The 22785-nt window shown below is 52.8% G+C and overlaps 1 protein-coding gene across 3 annotated transcripts in view; it reads right to left on the reverse strand.

Moving 5' to 3' along the window:
- LOC122389660 (protein O-linked-mannose beta-1,2-N-acetylglucosaminyltransferase 1-like) overlaps window positions 1-22785 on the reverse strand; it is a 55551-nt gene that overhangs the window by 25618 nt on the left and 7148 nt on the right. The window contains exons 2-3 of one of the 3 annotated variants that reach the window (XM_043381886.1): window positions 7252-7491; window positions 2191-2299 (exon numbers count right to left, since the gene is read on the reverse strand). In XM_043381886.1, coding sequence (XP_043237821.1) covers window positions 2191-2299; window positions 7252-7407 — 265 coding nt within the window. In that variant the 5' untranslated portion in view covers window positions 7408-7491. The remainder of the gene's footprint in view (window positions 1-2190; window positions 2300-7251; window positions 7492-22785) is intronic. The other 2 variants (XM_043381887.1, XM_043381888.1) reach the window with 2 other exon arrangements.

Raw genomic sequence — 22785 nt, forward strand, 5'->3', positions numbered from 1 at the left:
ATGAGACTGATGGACTGAGAGGCCCTTCTATTCATACTGGCCACAGGCAGGAGACCCCCAAAACTTTCGGTCTAGGAGGTCCCTCAATCCGGCACCAGTCAGAAGAGTCCCCTGAGACTGATTGCCTGGGAAGCCCTTATAGTCACACTAGGCAGAGGAGCCCCTGAGACTGATGGTATGAGAGGCCCTCATATTCACACCAGTCAGAAGAGGCCCCCGAGGCTGATGGCTGTGAGGCCCTTCTGTTCATATAACTGGCCACTGGAGGCCCCTGAAATCGGTGGTCTGGGAGGGCCCTCTATCCACACTAGTCAGAAGAGGCCCCTGAGACTGATAGTCAGATAGGTCCACTCCTAATGAATCTGAGGGGGCCATCCATCCACACTTAAACTTTTCTAGGGAGACCCCCGAGACTGATGGTCTGAGAGGCCCTTTTATTTATATTGTCCACAGGAGCCCCCTGAGATTAATGGTCTGAGAGGCTCTTCTATTTATACTAACCAGAGGAGGTCCCTAGGATTGATGGTCTAACAGGCCCTTCTATTTATACTAGCCAGAGGAGGCCCATGAGACTGATGGTCTGAGAGGCCCTTCTATTCAAACTAGGCAGATGAGGCCCCTGAGAATGATAGTCCGAAGAGCCATGCGGCGGCAACTGGCCGTGGCCATATTTCGGCTCGGTAGGGCCCCTCAGAGCTCATGAGAGCACCTCAAGAGGGCTCCTAAGTAGACACGCTTATCTCCATAAGGGTGCCACGCCGCGCGGCTTCTGAAGGCTCCTTGTAGGCATCTAAGGGCCCTTTCCGGTCTCTAACGGCTCCACCCGCCTGTGATGGCTCCACACCAAGTGTTATGAGCGCCACACAGCAGCGCCTTTGAGGGTCATACTAGTGTCTCTTAGGGCCCTATATCGGTGGCCCTGGGGGCCCCACACCGGCGCCTCTGTGGGCCACCACACCTGTGCATCTCAAGGCTCTATAGGTACATCTGAAGGACCCACACCTACACCTCTGAGGGTCCCACACCAGTATCTCGGAGCTCTGAAGGCCCCACACCGGTGACTCTGAGGACTCACCGGCTCCTGAGAGCACCATGTTGATGTCTAACGGCTCCACAAGGCCACTGAAGGCACCACACAAGCTCTCACTGAGCTGTAATGTCCATGTACCGGCCTCTGAGGGATTTAAGCCAGCGCATTCATAGCTCCACACCAGCAATTGTAAGGGCTTCACACTGAAGTATCTGAGGGTTCCACACCGGTGTCTCTAAGGGCCACATACCGGCATCTCTGAGGGCCCCATACCGGCGTCTCCGAGGGTCCACATCTGGCGGGCACCCATCAGCGACTGAAGGTCCCACACTGTCGACTCCGAGAGCCCCATCTGCGTCTGGGAGCACCATGCCGTCTCTAAGAACCACAGCGGCTCCTCCGTACGAAAGATGGGCGTCTACATGCCAAAGGGGAGCGCGGTTTTGAGACAGTAGGGCACCTACGTGCAATAGAGGGGCGCCTATGAAGCCCATAGGGGCGCCTCAATGTGAAAGAGGGGCGCCTCTGAGGCCTACATATATGGGCGTCCACATGCAATAGAGGTCTGCAAATTGCAATTGATCAATGCCATGGGGGTGCATTCATAAGAAACAGGGGCGCCGGCATGGCAAAGAGAGGCGCCTTCAAGCGTCCATAAAAGAGAGACGCCTATGGTAAGCGCACATTGTATGCGACAACGGGGCGACTGTGGGACATATAGGGATGTCTCTGATGACTATATGTGCGTAGGGCGCTTATATGCCAAAGAGGGCGCCTATGAAGCTAATGGGGGCACCTGGGAAACAAGGAAGACATTTGTGTAAGGGTTTTCAGGGGTCATGACTCATGCGCCGTTTGCGGCAAATAGATTCTAAAAAAATCGGAGGGGGAATAAGTTTTAAAAATGGTGCGGACTTTCCGCACTGTTCGCTTAAGCGGTTACGCCCCTGGGTACATCTGCCCGATCTCAGAAGCTAGATTTGGAGGTCATATTTGAAAGCAGCCAGCAGGACTAGGCGAAAGTTGGAGGCCCCTGAAAAAAGAAGGCCCCCTGGAGAAGGAGGCCCCTTGACAGGGTGGCCCACCCACTTTTCATGACGTTCCTACGCCCGTGGTGCGATGGTCGGCACGTTCAAACCGAGCCGTGACTGTAGACTTACCGAGCAGCCCTTTGGAGCGGTGACCCGCCTGGTACAGCCGACCCGTGGCGTCCAGGATGTACACGACGTTGATGAAGATTGTTACGATGAACACCAGCACCAAACTCCTCTGGAAATTGAAAGGACATGTCACCAGACATAGGCATATTTACACTTAAGACAAGCAACTCCTGCGCTACGATAGTTCAATATCATTGGAGATGAGTTCGCCGCATGCACGAGGTAAAGCGGTTCAAAATTACAACACTACAGCTCCTTGGTCCACTCGACTTCAATATCAACCCAAACTAGCACATAATGTAGCTGGTGAATTAGACCACATGGTCTGAAGTCCGAACAATGCTTCCAGTACCTAAACACCACGCATATCGGTTCCAATGAAACTCTTGAAATAAAACAATTCCTTCGCACAGGAGCAGCCAGTACGATTGAAGGCCAAATAACCCCCGTTGTGGGTATCAATTAGGCACGTTGTTGAATTTTCCTACAATTTCCTTTGCACCTGTCCAGCTTCTGGTTGGACATTTCGTAACTTTCATGCTTGATGCATAAGCGTATTTTTACCTCACAGGAAACTGGTAGCAGTGTGGAGGAAAAGGAGCACATGTAGCTGAAAAAGTCCCTTGGCACGCTGGTCACCAGCCACCGTGGACGGCGCGACTGTAGAAATGATGGTGTCTTAAAGTGCAATTGCCAGTTCCATACATCTAGGTCCAAGGAGATACGGTTTGCGTTGGAAGGTTAAAGCGAACGTTCAGCAGAATGACGGCCCACAAATCCTCAATTTTAAGTCAACGAAACCAGCGTCACTGTACATACAATATAGACCATTACGGTCCTGATTAACGTATCGGAAGACGCGGTGCCATCACAATTTCCTTTCAAACAAGACCTATCCCACCACACCTGTACCGCACCGCCCGCCGGATGACTCACTTCCGTTTGTGGTGAGTGCCGTGTCACCGACTCCAGCCTTATCTCTGACTGTTCGGGACCGCCGGACACACCGCTCCGTTTGTGTGTGTGTGCGTCAGCTGTGTATTTTGTACGTCCGCTCTGTGTGTCCGTGCGTCAGCGTCGTGTATCAGTCGGCCCCACACGGCGCCGTCCGCACATATACCGTCACCGTCGCTCCGCCGTCTTCCGGTCTGTCTCTGGGGACCATGCCGCGACGATCCAAACAGTCTCCGCGCACGGCTCACCTCCGCGCCGCTCTCCATCCCCCCCAGCTCCCCCCGTCGTCACCGATAGCGCCGTCACAATAACAGATACCGTCCCGCCGGACCCTGCACGGAGTAACGGACCAACACGGCCGCACTGGAACAACTGGAGCATACAGGATCAGTGCGGCAAACGCCGCTGGTCCTTGCCGCTATCGGGTGTGTGTGTTAGGTACCGCCCCGAAATGCCAGTGTGAGCAGTTGTGTGTGTTATGTGTGCTTGTGTGTTTGCGCTATGTGAGGGGTTTATGTGTACTATATAATGTGATTTATTAATGTTTTCGAGATTTACGAGTGTTTGGTAAATTAGTGCTTGATTTATGACGAGGTTAGGAAATAAGTAGATAATAAGGAAGCCATTAAACGCTTAACAAATGAAAAATTATTAGCTGTGCGAGCCCAGCTTGTTTTTGGAAGCAAATACATCACTTAAATATGCTGAAAAGTTGATAAACATTTACAGACAACTTAGCACTATAGTATTTCTCACGCTAATGCCGTCACTTAAAAGTTGTCTCGTTTAGAGCAACTGTTATATTTACTTCAGCCAAGCGACTGAAGCCACCTGGACTCTACATAAACGGCGAAACGATCCAAGTTGGCACGTTGAGCCTAACAACCCCCGTTTACCCGGGTAACGAGTCGCTTCGTTCTAAAGACCGACGTTTAGCCAACTCATCGACAACTTTTGCCATCATTGTCATGTCAATGCGACATCAAAGTATAACGTCACGGGTAGGCAATGACGTCAGGTGTCAGTGACGTCACCTCATGGCCTTCATGCGGGATTAAACAGAAAACTGATGTGTGACATCACCGTAACGTGGGGACTGCCGGTGACATCAGTGTCTCTCCAAAGGAGCGGCGGTCGGCAGGCTGGTAGCGGGGACGGGGACAGCTCCAGATTGCCCACAATTTGTACTCCAGTAGCGGCAGCCTGCAGAGCGCGGGCAGGGCTGTGCAGGCGGGAGGAGAGGGGTGCCGACTGCCCCCCCCCCCCCCACAGAGGGGCGCCGGGGGTGTGGGCGCCGAGCCAGACCGGTAGACAGGGCGCTGAGCGACGCCCCTTAGAGCGTCCCTCAGGAGCCGCCCCGTGTCGACAGGCGGTGAGTTGTCTCAGTGCGTAAGTGCTGCCGGAGCTCTTACAGCTCTCGCAGTGCGCACATGCAGATGAAATGCGAGCTATCAAAGGCATATCAGCTCCAGGGTTATCAGCTCCAAGACAACCTATAGTCAAGACCATCCTGGCACAAGAATGCACGATGGCATAAAAGGGATAATATATGTATTCGACAATCAAAGTCCATCGCCCCTAACAATATGTAAAACAGTTGCAGAACGGGCTTAACTTGTTAGTAAAAAACGTTTGGAACGCATTGCTTTGACAATGGACCAGAGGTCACCGCAAAAGTTAACCAACTATGCTTCATTGTCATAAACCAAAGAGGCCAATGTCCTACCTAAGCCGCAATCTGAATCATCCATGCATAAGCAGACTAGACAAAAGCTATCAATTGTGTACGGTTCACTCCACCTCGCCACCTACGGTGGTGCTGAGCTGGCCGATATTTGAGCCCAGTTGAGCCGATATTTGAGCTCAGCTGAGCGCAGATTAGCCCCGGTTGAGCTGCTGAGCTGAGCTGCTGAGCTGTGTGCTGAGCCGAACTGTGTTTGGGCTGCAGATCCATCCCGCGGTGCGGCGCCGGTGGCATTGTTTGGATCAGCGAGAGGTGACGGGAACACTGGCTCAAACTGCCACTGGAGCAGCGCGGAAGGAATACACAGCGGAGACGGGCGCGGGTACGACCGATTCCCATATCAGAGACGGGAGCAGTGGCCGTCACACATCAGTTACCGTAACGACCAGCTCCACCCACACCTCCCCTAGGCGACGACTGACTCCTCAAACCACAGCCGGCCCCCATCCGGTGCCGCCCCGCTCCTCGCGGCGCGGCAGTCGGCAGTCTGCCGGTCGGCCAGCCGACACCCGTCGTACAGGGGCGGGCGGCGATACTTTCACCTTCCCCAGCGCCGCCGCCACGGTCCGCCGTCGGTCCACAGCCCCGGGCAAGGTCACCGCTGCCGGTCCGAGGGAGGACCTTCTGTGTGCGCGTCCGCCCATTGTGTGTAAGGAATGAATGGCGTCACGGGGCCAGCACACACCTGGCACCGGCTGGCTTTACAATCCACTGGCAATCGGCATTCAGCTTTGAGCCCGTAACGTCACTGACCATCCATGACGTCATTATTCCGTCAGTGACGTCATCAGACGTCCAACGATGACCGGTGTCACGCCGGGGCTACTGCCAGCTGGGTGCTGGAGGCCGTCCGTCGGCTGGCCTGGGTCCACTCACTGAGCGGGGCCGACTCCGGAGACGATACCCGTCTTCCCTCGGGACGGGAAGGTCTGATGTCAGAACCGTGTCGGCCTGATGCCACCGGCATGTCGGGTGATAAGGCGGAGCGTCATCGTAACGCAGAGGCATCGAGGGAGCCGCATACCGCGGGGCTTGAGCAGGTTACTGTGGAGATGGTACTTCGGTATTTTCAATATGATATGGACGCTGCCAGATGTGAGTTAAAAAGTGTAGTTAACTATTGAGTATTGAGTTTAGGCAGCCTTGTCAAGAAGAAGACACGTTATTAAAAAAGGTAATTAAATACAAAGCATTGAAACAGGCGACCGTAGATTGAACAACACACTTATTGAATGTTAGTCTGTTGTATGCAATGACAGTATCCAGTTGTGCCGTCGCCTGTTTTATTGCCGAGCGTTGCAGTGCCCACTGCCCACTGCCCAGGCACCCCAGCTGCACGAGTAGCGCCTTCATGAACTACTGGCAGTTAAAAATGTGTCACAAAGTCGCGGCTAGTGCTGAAGGCATCATCTGTACTCGGGGGCCCAGGTGCAGCTTTCGCACTCACGAGGACACAATTTTCCCAATGAAAACTTGGATGCAGTATATATCTGCTACATCGACCAACCACATTCATCCGCATCTTTCTGCTTTAGCACGCCGTCTTTCACCCTTCGTCCGTTTCTCCTTGAAAATCATTTAGCTCCAGTCCTGTGCTCTAAAGTTGAGCACTGTTTCACACCCTGAGATCCCAGCTGCAGCCTCTGCCTACAATTCTACATCGTCTTTCTCGGGTCTCCGTAGAAAACATCGTCCCAGTCGCCAACAGAGATGGTTTAATTAAACGGCCCCCCGCCGCGGCGTCACCGCTTTCATATCTAGTCGGCATATGCATCCAACGCTGAGTTATGGGGGTGAAACAATCTCATCTCAGCAAAATCAGATCTCGCACGATGAAAACAGAGGGTCGTGGGGTCCCACCCATCAGCGATGTGCTTTGATTAAAGAGTGCTAACGTGGCTATCAAAAAATCCTGCGCTTAATAGAAGGGGTGGAGCGAGCTGGTCGGGAAAGAATAACTAATTAGTGATAGGTGTAAGCATGAATAGCTAGTGTTGAAACGTGCATTGTTCTCGGCTGAAAAGCGATATGCGGGTGTGGCCAGCACCTACCACAATGAGTTGCACAGTGCAAGAAAGGATTTAGAAGGCAAGTATAGGCAGGTATGATGATCGTAATCGGCATTATTGGTCAGCTTGTGGGTCTGTCTCGTCTGGCACGGCCCGGACTTGAGTTCGTTTCTCACTTGAAACCCGACTCAGTCCGAAGGCAAGGGTCGGTTTGTCATCGGACAGAGCCGGGAGCATGGTTAGTCTCTGCACGTGACGGATCCGACAGATAAAGGATGTCTCTCACCAGACACATCCGGGGGTGTCCCTTACCTGACCCAGCTGTAAGCTCGGGCACGTCTCTCACAGTCTCACCTGACAGAGCCGAGAGCAGAGCCGTCGTCGTGTGACCGGCAGTCCGGGCAGCACCGCCGCCGCTGCCGTCACGGCCGAGAGCTGTCGCCGCGGTACGTAAGGCGCCGCTCGCGGGTTCGGTCGCCATCGGTCCACGGGGTTCCTGCCCGCCGCCATCGCGACACACTCTCACACACTAACACAGGGCGCTCGCTGGACGTGGAGATTGGCGGAGTTGTCTTCTAGAGCACTGCCGCCATCCTGAAACAAGGTCAGAGACAGGGGCGGATCCAAGGGGGGGGGGGTCACATGGGTCATGGCCCCCCCTTGAGGCCCGGGGGCCCAAAGACCTGCCAGGGGCACCACCGGCCTATCAGGGGTATCACAGTCCTGACAGGGGCACCACAGGACCGCCAGGGGCACCACAGGCCTAGCAGGGACACCACGGGCCTGGTGCCCCTGGGCCCTGACAGGACTGTAACGCCCCTGACAAGCCTGAAGTGTCCCCGGTAGGCACGTGGTGCCCCTGACAGGCCTGAGGCGCCCCTGCAAGGGCGGTGGTGCCCCTGGCAGGCCTGTGGTGTCCATGACAGGCCTGTGGTGCCCTTGCTAGGCCTCTGGTGCCCCTGACAGGCTTGTAATGCCCCTGGAAGGACTGTGGTGCCCCTGGGCCCTGACAAGCCTGAGGTGCCCCTGACAGGCCAGTGGTGCCCTTGCTAGGCCTGTGGTGCCCCTGGCAGGCCTCTGGTGCCCCTGACAGGCTTGCGGTGCCCTTGGAAGGACTGTGGTGTCCCTGGGCCCTGACAAGCCTGAGGTGCCCCTGACAGGCCCGTGGTGCCCTTGTTAGGCCTGTGGTGCCCCTGGCAGGCCTCTGGTGCCCTTGCTAGGCCGCTGGTACCCCTGCGCCCGGAGAGGACTGGTGCCCCTGAAAAGTCTGAAGTGCCCCTCGGCAGGCCCGTGGTGCCCCTGACAGGCCCAAGGTGCCCCTGCGAGGCCGGTGGTGCCCCTGGCAGACCTCTGGTGCCCCTGGCAGGTCTGTGGTGCCCCTGGCAGGTCTGTGGCGCCCCTGGCAGACCTGTGTTGACTGGTGCCCCTGCTAGGTCGCTGGTGCCCCTCACAGACCTGTGGTGCCCCTGGGCCTTGACAAGCCTGAGATGCCTGGCTATGACAGGCTCGTGGTGCCCCTGATAGACCAGTGGTGCCCTTGCTAGGCCTGTAGTGCCCCTGGCAGGCCTCTGGTGCCCCTGCTACCCCTGCGCCCGGAGAGGACTATGGTGCCCCTGAAAAGCCTGAAGTGCCTCTCGACAGGCCTGTGGTGCCCCTGGCCCCTGACAGGCCCAAGTTACCCCTGCGGGGTCGGTGGTGCTCCTGGCAGACCTCTGGTGCCCCTTGCAGGTCTGTGGTGCCCCTGGCAGGCCTGTGTTGACTGGTGCCCCTGCTAGGCCGCTGGTGCCCCTCACAGGCCTGCGGTGCCCCTGGAAGGACTGTGGTGCCCCTGCCCCTAGGGGTGCTCATGGGCCCAACAGGTCCGTTGTGCCCCTGACAGGCCTGTCGTGTATACTTGCTAGACCTGTGGTGCCCCTACTTCCTGGCAGGCCTGTGGTGCCCCTGGCGGGCCTGTGGCGCCCCTACAAGGCCGTAGGTGCCCCTGAAAGGTTTGTGGTGTCCCTGGAAGGACTTTGGTGCCCCTGACAAGCCTGAAGTGTCAAGGACAGACCCTTTAGACGCCAGGGTCAAGTTCGTCGGACTGACAACGATTTGCTTACCTGATAACGTTCCTGGTAAGTACTCACTACTCAGCGTCCACAACATATATACACATAGCATCTATGCACATAGCACATTCATATATACTTGCTTACAATTGGTAAATGTGGTTGTGGCTAAGAGTTATGATACTGACTAAAAATAAAAAATAAAAAGAAAAAACTGAAAATGGGGGCACCACCAAAATGAAGTGGACGAAATCCGTTGAGTTTTTAATTTTGGGTATAGGTAGGGGCACCACTTCGATTCATGACCCTCCCCTTGGAGTTTTCCTGGATCCGCCCCTGGTCAGAGAAGGAGCTGTCAGACGAAATCGGGTCGGTAGGAGGGGTCAGGGGCTGGGTCAGAGGTTAGAGAGAGGTCAGACGAACCATCACTGGCATTATCCCCACTTTTCCAAGATCAAACGACACTTTACCCCCAGCTGAGCATGGCGGCCCGAGTCGGCAGCCCACTGAGACGAGGGCTGGATAATGGACACAAGCGGCGGAACAAACACTGATAGTGACGCTGGCGGAGCGTGGAGCACCACACAACTTCGTGGGTCAGAGGCCTACCATCGCCCGCTGAGATCTCCGTGCAAACGTCCACCGGAACGGTTACTTCACCGCACAACGACCGTCACGGCCGTGACAGGGTCATTGCGCCCCCTCCCTCCCGGGGAGGCGCCGTCACGTCCCGATCCAGACCGCAGAGCGTGACGGCGTCGTGACGCGTGACGTCACAGCTGATGGTGATGTCACGACGCATGGTATGGGTTAGCGTGGGCAGAGTCTGGAACTGAAAATGGTAGGCGAGCCTCACTGCCCGATTGAATGATGGATGATCCTCCAAATACCCGGTGACCAATGCTGCACACTGCACACAAGTCTATTCTTGAGGCTATTGGATCGCTATTGATTGCGATAAAAATGCGTTCAGGCGGTTCATATACGTTTTAATGGATGTTTCCCCATTTTCATCTGTAGCTCCTTTTTGCCATGGGAGGAGCTCACAAAAACACTGAAAGGGAAACTGTTATAAAATTGGATAACGAAATGCAACGGCGCCCAGACAACAGATTATCATTCAAGTTACCCAATAATGAACCTCACAATTCTTGCGAAAATAGTTGGATGTGGCTAATGAGTTTTCAGACAGAAACCGTTTAAAGTTTCAAGAAGTTAGCAGAACAACTCAAACAGCTGCGACCCAAGTGATAGAGGTCAAATGTCTTGCAACAGTTAAAAATGAATCTGCCCAACAGTGCTATGCCTATCGTCAATAGCGAGCTTTAGTTGACCATTTACTACATAAATGAGAATGAAGCTTAGATTATAGAAAAAGATGAGGTATCGGACAATACATATTATGCTGAGTCTCCCGAGTACTGCATCGTGCTCATATTTTGGAATACCTAAAAAAATTGAACATCGAACACTCAGCAATAGGCTAGCATCCGCGACCACAAGACGACCTTGTCTCGCCAGACTGGGAAGCCTTGCGTGAGCCCGATCGGTAAGAAGCCGTTCACGAAGCCCAATGCATCGAGTTCTACTGAAGCCCACCAGCTTACTGGTAGTACTAAGACAGCGCGGTGTATCAGGGATAAAAGCTGGACTCCAATTGTCGCTCACTCGGTAAGTGCAAGAGAGTGGCCGCTAGCAGCAGCGACGCAGACAGCACCAGCCTCCAGTCGAGTGCGGTGACGTGGTCGCACGACTGCGGCATTTCTCCACACCGCCTCCCGTGACTGATGGGGCCACTGGCGGCACTCTGTGCGAGCACAGATGGACTCGGGACGGACCAGCTGGCGCGCCACACGCCGCCGCAAACGCGCCACTGAGCGCCGCAGAAGCGCCACTTACTGGGCCGGTCGGCCCACTGACAGCAGTGAAGGACGAAGGCCGCGGCCGCCGCTGACAGGCAGCGTTCTTCAGCCCGCATGAAATACGGCCTGACACAACTTCAGAAGGCGGCGTCTTGTAATCAAAGTCGGTCGATTCTAAACACTCGCATAGCTGGCAGCGCGAATTTGTCCGGGTGCTCAAGTTTGCCACGCATGAAGTGTTCAAAGTGCTTGATGTAAATGTTCTATGCCGGAGGCGGGGTGTCTGGCGGTTATTTCTGGCAGGGCTCCTGTCAGCGGCCCACGGTAGCCGTCTGCGGCTGGCCGCTGCACCCCGAGGGAGCTGAGTGCACTGAGGCCAACGGATGATGCGTGGGAGACCACTACGCTGACGAGGTAATGGTGGAGTTCCGTGACGGAACTCATACCACGCTGCCGTGAAGTGTGTGAGACCGCCAAGCCCCGAGACCAGGCTAACGAAGTGCGGAAGACAGAAGAGGGGGTGCGAGATCGAGGGGACGGGCGACTAGCATACAAGCAAAGTGACTGAGATTGGGAGGGTCGATCACTGTTCGCGTGCCACTGGTGACATGATTGATAATCGGTCGGAACATTGCGTGCTGTTACCCATTAACTCCCAGAAGCCGAAGCTGCGTGGGTCAAATATTTCTCAATGAACAAAGACGGCAAATTCGCATGCACCACAACCATTAGCGCTAAGCGATCGCAGCGCAACTGATTGACAAAAAGTCGATACGCATCCGTATTGCATGGTCCTTTTCACTTCCAAAGTCCACACCGAACCTAATAAGTAATACCAAGAGCGCAGACCTCAGTACATTGCCCTGTAATGCTAGGCCGCCCTGGCAATCTGTTGATCGCTGCATACAGCGGCCCGATCCTGGCATATCATTGCACGGCTGGATATGCGATGCCGGTACGCAGCTGGGTGGGTGACCGGTCCTGGGGCGTAGCCGACCTGCAGTGCGCGGCCGAGTGGCCTCCTCCCTAGTCCCTCCCCGTGCCGCTGCGTTTTTGTGGGACCGGTGGCGGCGGCGCGTCGCGTCAGGCTCGGTCAGACCAGAGCACACAGCCGCTATCCAGGTTCAGAAGTGGCCAATACCCTAATTTTCGACGAATTTTAAAGCGTGCTTTTCTCGCATTTTCTGGTTGTAAATTGTTCAGACTTTATAAAATATCATCCAGAAAAAATATTACTCATTCTGGCACCGATTGGTGGGCTCCCAAAGTACACCGTTTTGTTTTGCTCCGTGAGACCGAACTTGTGCTGCGATTTTCATGTAAATGTTGACGAGTCTCCTGTCATATTCTTTGCTTGAAAATGTGTAAGTAAGATATCAGCTGAAAGGGGAAAATGTGCGGAATCCATTGGTAACAAAAGTACATCTAAAAAACTTCCCACTCAGTTATTGTACGCTAATTGTTGCACACTTGCACAAAGCAGAAGGGCTTGAGGATTTCAATATTTACATAGGCCTACCAAAAAACGCACAGCGTGCTTCACATCGAGACAACGTCCATAACATATACCGTACAATTGTGATTCATTTGCTGAAAAAATTAGGTCGGCATCACACTGCCGGCAAAAGTTATTGCAGTTCTAGTGACGCTAGGTCGCCGCCCGGCCGACCCCGGTCAGGTCGGCCGGGCGGCGGCCGTGCAGCTGACGTCCGTGCAGTTCGGCAGCTGACCAATCAGCTGCGAGAGAGGAGCGCGGTCCGTCTAATCGCCCCGGCAGCTGCTTGTGCGGAGGGGTGCTCGACGCTCGTGTCGATTGCATTTGTTGGTTGTCGATTGTCGATTGACTTGTGGGTATACTTTCTGGTGACCAATAAATGTTCGTCGTCTTAACTAAATGTAGTCTGATCAAATTCAATAAAGCAAAAAGACATCCAGCCAATAGAACATCGTAAGGATGTCCGATATGGTTCATAACATTCAGAGTTTTGGGGAGCAGCCATCGACCAGAATGAGGCTTTTGTATGTAACCTTTGCATTGCTTTTGGAAAGTTTCAGTCAGATATCTTCAGAAATGGCAATGTTATCGGCTTTTGCATTTTACCGTAGTCAGTTTATCATAATTTTCGATATTGCAAAGGCACTTTCAGTAGGTACGTTCTTGATATCGAAAACCAAAACGAATAGCATCATCGTGTTCCAGAGCTCAAATTGCATCCGACGCACGTCTTTTTTGTTGAGAATGCTCAACTTCAAAATTTGACCTTTTTGACCTCGCCGTGACCTGACCTTCATTTGTCGAATGGAAATGGTTTCGAATCGGACTACCCAGATGACATCATTTTTAGATGCTTTTGGCGAAATGGACCATTAAAGATGTGTCGCATGACCTTAAAAATGTATGCATTTCCTTCCATGACCTTTTCCATGACCTTTTGTGACCCATGACCTTTCCATGACCTTTTGTGACCCATGACCTTTTGTGACAAAGTTAGGTTTCGTTTGTCAGCTATTCCTATCAGAAGCCGTTTTAATTTTTAGTATTGAACGAGTAGTTTCGAAGACAGCAGGGAAGCTATGCAGAATCCCCTCCCGACTCACCCACGTTATGGGATATACCCGTCATCCGCGGATTACAAGCAAATATATTTTTACGGCAATGCTGGATCAGCAGGATGCTCATACGTTCACATACGTGACTTTAAGGTTTACTTCACATATATTAAAAATTTCATGGCAAAATGTCAACTGGTTAACGAGTTATCGCATTTTGGCCACTTCCGAACTCAAATAGCGGCTGTGTGCAGAGGCGCGCATGGAGCGGCGGGAGGCGTCAGGTAGTTCACGTGGGAGGTTTACCAATACCGGCGTACCGGCCGGTGTGGCGAGAGTCGATGCGCCAAGGGATGGGTCTCGCTGCCACAAGAGACTGTCCGTCTTGGAGCATCCAGTCCCCGCCAGACACACTGAATTAGCCAGCAGTAGGTGTTTCAGAATGGGCGCACCATGGCGGGCCGACAGCCCCCGCCATATTACTGGGCTAAACGGTATTTATCGCCTTGGGCTAGACAGTATGACACACCTGGTCACCAGGTGGGGGCCGTCCGTTGGCTGGCTGTTTCGACTGGAACCAAACTACACCTGTTGCCAGGTGGTAGGCGTCCGACAGTCCTGTCTGCAGATATTATTAGCCACATAAAACATCAGCCAGACAACCTAAAACATTAATAAACGTCACGGCGCCATCAGCACAGTCTTCCACCGCTGGCATGTGTCGATGTCGAGATTTCCAAGAAACACAACTTTTCGGTTAGATAAGTGTTCTCAGTGACAGCAGAAGCAGTAGAACAGATTACTAAAATAATATTGCTTTTGTTCGTTTCCGGTACGGCACGAAAACAAAACGAGCCAGAGTGTAAAAGTACTATGCATTGATTGGAATTTTCACACGAGACTATTTCAACAATCCAAGAAATGATTGGTCAATACAAATTATTCAATACACTTAGAAAAGATGATGTTATCAGCTATTGAAATAATATACACACATCTGTCTAAAATGGATGATTCAATTGCGTTGACTACCACTTTTTCTATATTTAAAATGGGACTATGCCATTTCCTGTTCATCATCCTTAGTCTGGTCCCGTGTCAGCGGGTATCAAGGAATAGTCGGCAGTGTAAGGAGGGAAAGGTAGGAGAGAGGATAGGATGGTGCGTCCGGACCCACCCCAGAACGACGCCATAGCGGACGTATGACGTCACAGGGTCCATGACTAACGATACCATCAGCCAGCTAATATAGTAAACGCTCAATCATCTTTATGACCGATAAAATAGGCGGACACGACACCAGAACCCCATCGAATGAATTGAAGGGCACTGCAATGAGTGATTTATTGTTATCGGACTGACTTCTACCGCCCAACTTTACCATAAAGATGAATACATGAGGCAAAGACGTTTATCTGCTTCCTTATGGATAAAGAAAGCGAGAGATGTATTACACTCCAGATCATAAAGTCAATTGGTCTCACTCAGTCTTCGTCACAGAGCAAATGTCCAGAAGGGCTATGCGGTACAGTATACTAGGCGATACAGGTGTTTAATCTAGCGACATCTAGCGACACAGCGCCTGCCGTCGGCACTTGACACTTATCCCAGGCCGTCTGTCCACTCTATACTCGGCCCTCACTAGGTCAACAGGACGGCAAGGGCTGAGCCGCTATACATCAGCTCAATGCAGTAGGAAGAGGAGCAAAAACAACGGGACGTGAGCCAGCACAGAAGCGGGGCACCACCCACGAGCCACGCCACCAGCTGAGGGTGCCACGCGCCACATGCATTGGTCGGCTGTGGACGACTCACGCAATCATGACTAGCTGTGGGCGACCCACACGTTACCTCACCCTCGACGGAGACCAACGCAAAACTACACTCACTAGCGTGACTGATACCACCGTGTGGCATAAGTTATGCATCATAGACGGAGTAGGTACTGCAACAGGCTAGCAGCATACCTAACGGACCAGAGTGCAACCGGAAACCTCTCCAAATATAGAATATCACAGAGCTTAGGCTCATTTCTGTGTTCGCCAGAACACGTCATTTCAACAACAGCGTGCAGGATTAGAAATGGGATCATGATGGTTTACATTCAGAGCAGACTGTGGAGCCAGGTCAAAAAAGCATGACTCTGCAGTCTGCATTTTACAGTCATTTTGCGCCACCTACTATCGACAGCCACATAGTCCAAAAACAGACGGTGTGGTCATGCAATCCACATGCGAGGTGATCATGTGATGTGCAGTTCTGAAGTTAAATATCGGCCGCCTTTGAAGCCCCATGACCTACCCGTATGCTATGACATTTGCAGCCCCCGTGACGTTTGAAGTTTATGGAGCTGGAAACTCAACTGGCAGCTCCACAAATACCTCCGAGCATTCTGAGCATCTTCAAAGGTGAAAATGCTAGCTTTTAATCTTCTCTGTCAGCATCAATGACGTCCATTGTATGACTTGGCTCAGAATACCTAAATCGAAGTTCGAACATAATTGCCAAATAGCAGCTTCGGAATACATATAGCAAACACAGCGGAGCCCCGGGTCACAGCCCGCCCGCACACACAGCCACCCTGCAGCGTAAACCATTGCCTAGAGAGGACGGCAGAGTGGCGCCCGATACGCCCGTCCAATGTTAACAGTCGGTGGGTGGTTTATGGCAGAGACAGAACCGCGCAACATCTGGCCCATGACAAATACACGGTGCAGGACAGTGTGAGGCCATTTGTCGTGTAGGCTATGACATATTGAACAGACGAGAGTGGCATGAAATGAAACAAAGTGCAAGGAAGGTCAAACAGGCTGTTACGTATAACAAGCCTCATGGCTGGCGCGAAAATGTGATTATTAATTATGTTTATAGCTCACCGTACCCTCAACGTGGCCACCGTCTGGCGTCTATGGATATCAAATGATTATCTTCTTGTAGATGAATAACCAAAATTCCATATGCATGAAATACAAGAGATGTAAGCAGAATCTGCCGCACACTTCATTCACAAAAACCCCATTGTGCGCATTATCACGCCTCAATCTTCCAATCTAAGAGCTGTCACTTTCCTGTCCCGTAGAAATTCTCCCCCCGCGGCACGTTCACGCACCTCATTTCGTCAATTTCGACCATAATTCCCCACCCACTGTTCGCTGTTCCCCTCCCACAGCGCCGCGCTGATAAGATGCTCATACCTATCAGATTCGATCCATCGCCCCCCGACAACACGGGACCGAAATCCTCCGGACAATCTCATCATCACGCGTGGGGCCTGTCTGGTGCGAGGGCCGGAACGCGTACACGTAAACACGGTGACACCCGCAGTCCAAACAGACAGAACTTTTTGCCACGAACGCGTAATCGACGCAATGTAAACATATGCGGTAATGTGCGTGAATGTTAGGGTGGTCTGGTGACAAAACTGTCATCCTTCGATAAATTTGTTTGTCATTTTTACACTGAATCAATTCACCCGCATTTAATTAGCAATTTACTATGTAGTTATCCCCGTTTAGGCATGTAAAAGCTTTTCATAGATATATTAGTAAAACGAAATAAGAGCATTTTATGAGAATTTGCAACCTTATTTGCCTTCATTAACTAACCTTCACATTAAGTCAGTGTTTCTGAGAATAGGCTGTTCATATCGCAGAGATTCGTGGGATTAGGCTGTGGCGGCCGGTAATGATGTGCGGCGGTCCGGTTTATGATCAGTAGCGCGGCGAACGGGCCCCCCCAGCCGACAGGCCATGGTCTGGACGAGGCGACGAATGAACCCCTCTGGCCTGTGAGGGGTGCTTCTGTAACTAATCAGTGGGGAACGGGGGTATTTCCTGGTCAGTTCAGGGAGAGAAGGGGAGCCGTTTCCTTGGCAAAGGAAGAGAGAGAGAGAGAGAGAGAGAGAGAGAGAGAGAGAGAGAGAGAGAGAGAGAGAGAGAGAGCGAGAGAGAGAGAGAGAGAGAAAGAGAAGGAGAAAGAGAGAGAGAGAGAGACAGAAACAGAGACAGAGAGGCAGAGACACAGAGAGAGAGGGGAGAGAGAAAAGAGAGACAGAGAGAGAGAAGAGAGAGACAAAGACAGAGGAGAGAGGAGAGAGATAGAGTGAGAGAGAGAGACAGAAACAGAGACAGAGACGACAGAGACAGAGAGAGAGAGAGAGAGAGAGAGAGAGAGAGAGAGAGAGAGAGAGAGAGAGAGAGAGAGAGAGAGAGAGAGAGAGAGAGAGAGAGAGAGAGGAGAGGGGAGATAGGCGGCTCTCGTCTGTCAGAGGGGAAGGAGAGCGGCGGGCGGCGGCGACCGGTCCGTTATCTCTGTGTTTGTTCAGCGGGGCTGGCCGTCGGACCTCGGACGCTGCAGTAATGAGCTGGATGTGACTCAGCCAGAGGCGGGGCGAAAGGACGGACGGACGGACGGACGGACGGACTAACGGGCGGACGGACGGACAGACGGACGGACGGACGGACTGACGGACGGACGGACGGAATGACGGACGGACTGACGGACGGGCTGACGGACTGACGGACTGACGGACTGACGGACGGACGGACGGACGGACGGGCGGACGGGCGGACTGACAGACGGGCGGGAGTGTAGGCGGGCAGACGGGAAACGGCAGCATAGTGCTTGAGCTCCGTACTACCACGATAATGTTGTCCCCGCTACTCAGCCGTAGCTAATCTTATTTCCATGGTTATTTCGGGCGGCAGAGGAACTCGAGTTGGATGCAGCTCTTCCACAGCGGGCGTCAGCTGTGCAGGCTAAAGTACGAGCCGAAACGGAAAACACATAAGGCGCAGATCATGTATCACAGATGGTATCATGTGAGGGTGAGCGAACATAATAGGTACTCCGAAAGAATCAAATATAGAACATTGCAATATGATAAACAACACAAAGTGCTGCTCCTTTGAAAAACGAAAACAATACGTTTCTAAGAGCAACAGAGACGGTCTATCGTGATATTTCACAGGTCAGCTCACCGCTCATAACGATACAATATAAAAACGTGCCTCACCCTTCGCATCAGACAGCTATTACATTCAAAGTGCTTTCATTAGAACACGGAAGCCCCTGACAACAGGATCAACGATATTAAATAAAACAGATCTGCACAGCCTGTGCAAGGAAGAGCTGTCAACGCCGTCCGATCGAGCACCGTCAACACTGAGCCAGACCACGGGCACCAGCAGCGCCCTACCATAGGTATTCCCGGCCACCGTTTACTGTGCAACGGTAAACATTAGTGCAGACACCTCTGGCAGCCAGCGGCGATAGGAGCCAGTGGTGGTGGCAGAATGGCTGCAGATGTTTAATGCTAGTAAGGCCAGCGCTGAGGTACACGATTGGATGTCGCCTAGCGTGAGATGAGCCAGATAAACGGGTCTAACTGCCTATGAAGAATTGAAGTATACATCCCTTTTTAGAAAAAAAAATGTCTGAAGACGTTATGCCGTGACACGCAAGTGAGACATGTGTTGTGAGCGACTTCAGCCACAAAATTCAGTGACGTCATTCAGTAATGTTCAAAATTTTCTTTATCAGCATTCAGCTTTACAACATGTCAACTTACGAAGTCAGGTACATACCATGAAGAGTGAAGACGTCATCATCATCATCATAACCAAGTTTATTAAACAAAAACACGGTCCGGAAATGTACAAAAGATAAGACAGGCGCAACTGGTGGTAAGACTTGCAGTGGTAGTTCAACATAATTGACACTTTGTTAACTGAGCATGAAGTTCAATCAACGAAAGTAAGCGTGAAGAGCTCGACAAACACATTATCGTGCTGACTCCGGCCATTTCGTCTGTTTACAGCGGCGCCAGTATAAAGCTCAATTTCCGGCAGACAGTAGCTCCAAATGAAGTAGTCCGGTAGTTTGCTAAGCCGTCGCCTGCTGACGGCTGTGAGCTGACCCACGAGCTCAGCACTGTGACCGGTCCAGGGATTGGATCCCCGGCCCGGAACGGGAGTCAGCTGACAGAGGTCTCCCCCCCACACACACTGGCGGAGGGGGTCGTCAGGGGCGGCTGCTGCAAACGCTCCCTGTGAGCTGCAGCGGCCGGCAATGGGGCGCCGTTGCAGCCGGGAAGGGGGAGGGGTAAGCACTTCAGACGGCCCGCTGCACGCAGCAGGAAACGATCAGCCGGGCTCCGGTCAGACGATGGTCGAATGATGACCGTGGTCGGGAGGGGGCCGGGGTCAGAGGGGCAGCCAGGAGTGCAGAATGAAGGGAAATAATGGCCCTGCGCCAGGTGGGGAAGAGCTGATAGGTCCGAGGGAAGTCAAGGACTCGGAAAACGGAAATGGAGAGGTCCGTGCAGGGTTAGCCAGTAGTCTAGCAGAGGCTGTCAGGAACCGCCCCTGTCGTTGCGCAGTTCTGACAGCGGCGAAAAGTGACAGCTGGTGATCAGTCAATCAATCCGTCAGCTGGAACCTTTCTCAGCGATTCGTCAGCTGCTTCATCGCCTGCAAGCAGCACCTCACGCGCCGCGATATGCCACGACACGGCTCGACGTAGCGCGGAACGGCGCTACACGACGTGGCACGTCGCTGCACGGCACGACCGCGAGACCGCACGGCACGGCACGGCACGGCATGTGTGATCGATAGTGGACCACGGCCACACGATGGTCGGCAGCACGCTCACGGCTCTGAGCTAGCGTGACTAAAGCCGACGCGGTGAGGTTCGCAATATCGTGGACAGTCCAGTTTCTGAAGCACTTCTATAAGTAAAGTCGGGGTCCGTTTCAGAATTGGTGGTATGAAACCAACAAGTTCTTCTACCGTGGCTTCTTTTCCATCCCCTTTCACTGTCTGCCACTCGATGTTTATCCGTCTATCGTCAAACTATTCGCCTATCATTTGTCTATCCTCTATCGCCCGTCTTCCCTCTCGTCCGTCTTTCCGTCTATCATCCGTCTATCCGTCTATCATCTGTCTATCTTTCTGTCTCCATCTATCGTCTAGATCTCCGTCTACCCATCTATTTATCCGTACGCCATGCGTCTATCATCTGTCTATCCTGCCATCCGTCTACCTGTCTACCAGTCACGGTAGCGCGCTGCGTCAGTCAGCGGAGGCCAACAAACACTCAGCTGTCTGCCGTCAGCTGACAAACACAGTTCAGCTGTCTGCCGTCAGCTGACAAACCCTGTTCAGCTGTCCGTCAGCGGCACGCACCACCACCCGCTCTCACACGCGGGCACCAACACTTGTGTGCGCACACACCCTGACCAACCGACCGCGGCGTCACTCGACAGCGCCAGCGCATACAATAGTCGGCGCCACTCGGCACTCGACCCCGGTAGGCCAGTCATACTCGCTCGGACACAACCGCGCACGGCGCACAGTATGCTAAGGACAGTCACACATGTTGTCACGAACACAGCCACACATGTTGTCACGAAAACAGTCACACATGTGTGGAGAGTATAATGAAATAATACTATTTAGCAGGACGATTGCAGATGCATTTGAAAAACCTGATTTTATTGGTTCATATTACTGGCTACGCCGCCTGATTTCGATCGAAGTCATAAAATGTGATTGATGTTGAAACGTGAGGTTCAACGTAAGAGCTCGTGATTTACGAGAGCGGCGGAGACCCAAGTTGAAGTATCCATGCCACAGTAATTAATCAAACCAGTCCAATATAGCAGCACTCATGAAGAGCCACATGGCGCACACGACAATATAATGCATACCACGGACCATCCCATTGAGGCTTAGGGACGGAAGAAGCTCATGGTTAGGAATGCATGGGGATGGTTCCAAAGTTATACGACTATATAAGATAAAAAAGTATTTCAAAAGATGAATGAAGCTTCTAGTTAGACCCCGCGAGGTACGGCGTCAGCATCAGGCATTAATTCAGGCAGTAGGCTGTTCACTGATCACTGTTTACTGCTTATAGTGACAGCAGGCGAGCTACCTTTTTTGGCAGCCATGTTACGGTCGAACTGCAGGGCAGAATTTATTAGACGGGACGGACCACATGTTGCTATCAACCACGGTCACACTAGCTTTTGCAGTAGAACGGCCGCGCGATGGCGAAACTTCGCTGTGTGGTGAATGCACAGAACTGAAAGAACAGAAGAACAGAACAGAAAGAACAGAAAACAGAAGGCCGACGTCGGGTGCCGAGTGGCAGAACAATCGACACGATGATGCACGCAATGACAGCGTGGCAGCTGCGGTATGCACTGACAGGCATTCAGTCAGCTCTGACCGTAGACGCTGACAGTTATTCATTGAGCTCTGACGGCTCCGCAATGAAACCCAAGCTCCCTCCATCTCTGGCGGCCGCGGCGGCTCGGCCACCCCGTAACCCGTGATCTCAGAGATTGACTCTGGCCGAGCTATGAGCGGCATTCGTCAACGGCTGCCGCTGGGAACTGGTTTTAGACTGCCAGTAGCAGTCTCCAGGGTACCCGACCACAAGGTCAGGCGGGCCGGCCCCACTCTGCATGCAGGTGCCTGGTGCCGCCATGGGACCCCTCCTGCAGCCGGTGGGCCAAACCGGGGACTATCTACAGACTAAGATCGAGCCGGACCTCAGGGCTGGGCGTGCACTGATCTGATGCTCCAGAGCGCCACATTTCTCTCATGAGATGAAAGTGGCTCAGTTACCCTCTCCTAATACGTGATTTGAAATTCACCCTTCAGAGTGTAAGAAGAAATATCGTTATTGCTATATACAAAATGATAGCAGATTGAGATGAAAGCTAATGAGCAGCATTTGAGATTATGGATCGTCTCAAAAACTATAAACATGAAGCCCACACTGACAGTAGGTACGATCATTGATGAACTCATGTGCTCGAGTCTAACTCAATCTAACCTCCAGCATGACAGTCACAGGCCAGGGTCTGGTCTCAAGTGAAGGGATTCACTGTAGACTGTAGAGCCACATCACGAATGACCTGTTCAAAGAAACTTTAAAAAGTGGCTGTAAAAGTATTGCAATTTGAAGCACGTCAGACTGCATACTTTTTGCACAACACCAGCTTCCATTCAACTGAGGGAGAAGCCAGATGACTGCGCGGGTCCCCCAGTCCCCACCCTGCATTGAACTTGTTGGACGAGGCCCTTACATCAGCAGCTCTAAGCCGTCACATGTCGCGGCATTCTGCGGCGCGCGGCCCGGAGGAGCTACGAGCCTCTCCACCAGGAAATATAATCCGTCGGTCCGCCTCGCCGGCTCCATAAGCGCTGCAGCTCTGACGACCATTAGCTCGTGCCGGTTGGTAAGGCAAGCCCCGGCGACACGGCGACACCTCCTCTTAGGCCGTCGCCAAGACGGCGGTCCGGACGAAAATGGACCGACCACTACGGCACAACTATGGCGGTCCGGTTGAACAAACGCCTTCTCCGAGGAGGCTGAGAGGACTGATAGGCTCAGTCCCAGCAATCTACCACTCCGTA

This window comes from Amphibalanus amphitrite, unplaced genomic scaffold, assembly GCF_019059575.1.
Source record: "Amphibalanus amphitrite isolate SeventyFive unplaced genomic scaffold, NRLGWU_Aamphi_draft 000367F_arrow, whole genome shotgun sequence".
Classification (NCBI taxonomy): Eukaryota; Metazoa; Arthropoda; class Thecostraca; order Balanomorpha; family Balanidae; genus Amphibalanus; species Amphibalanus amphitrite.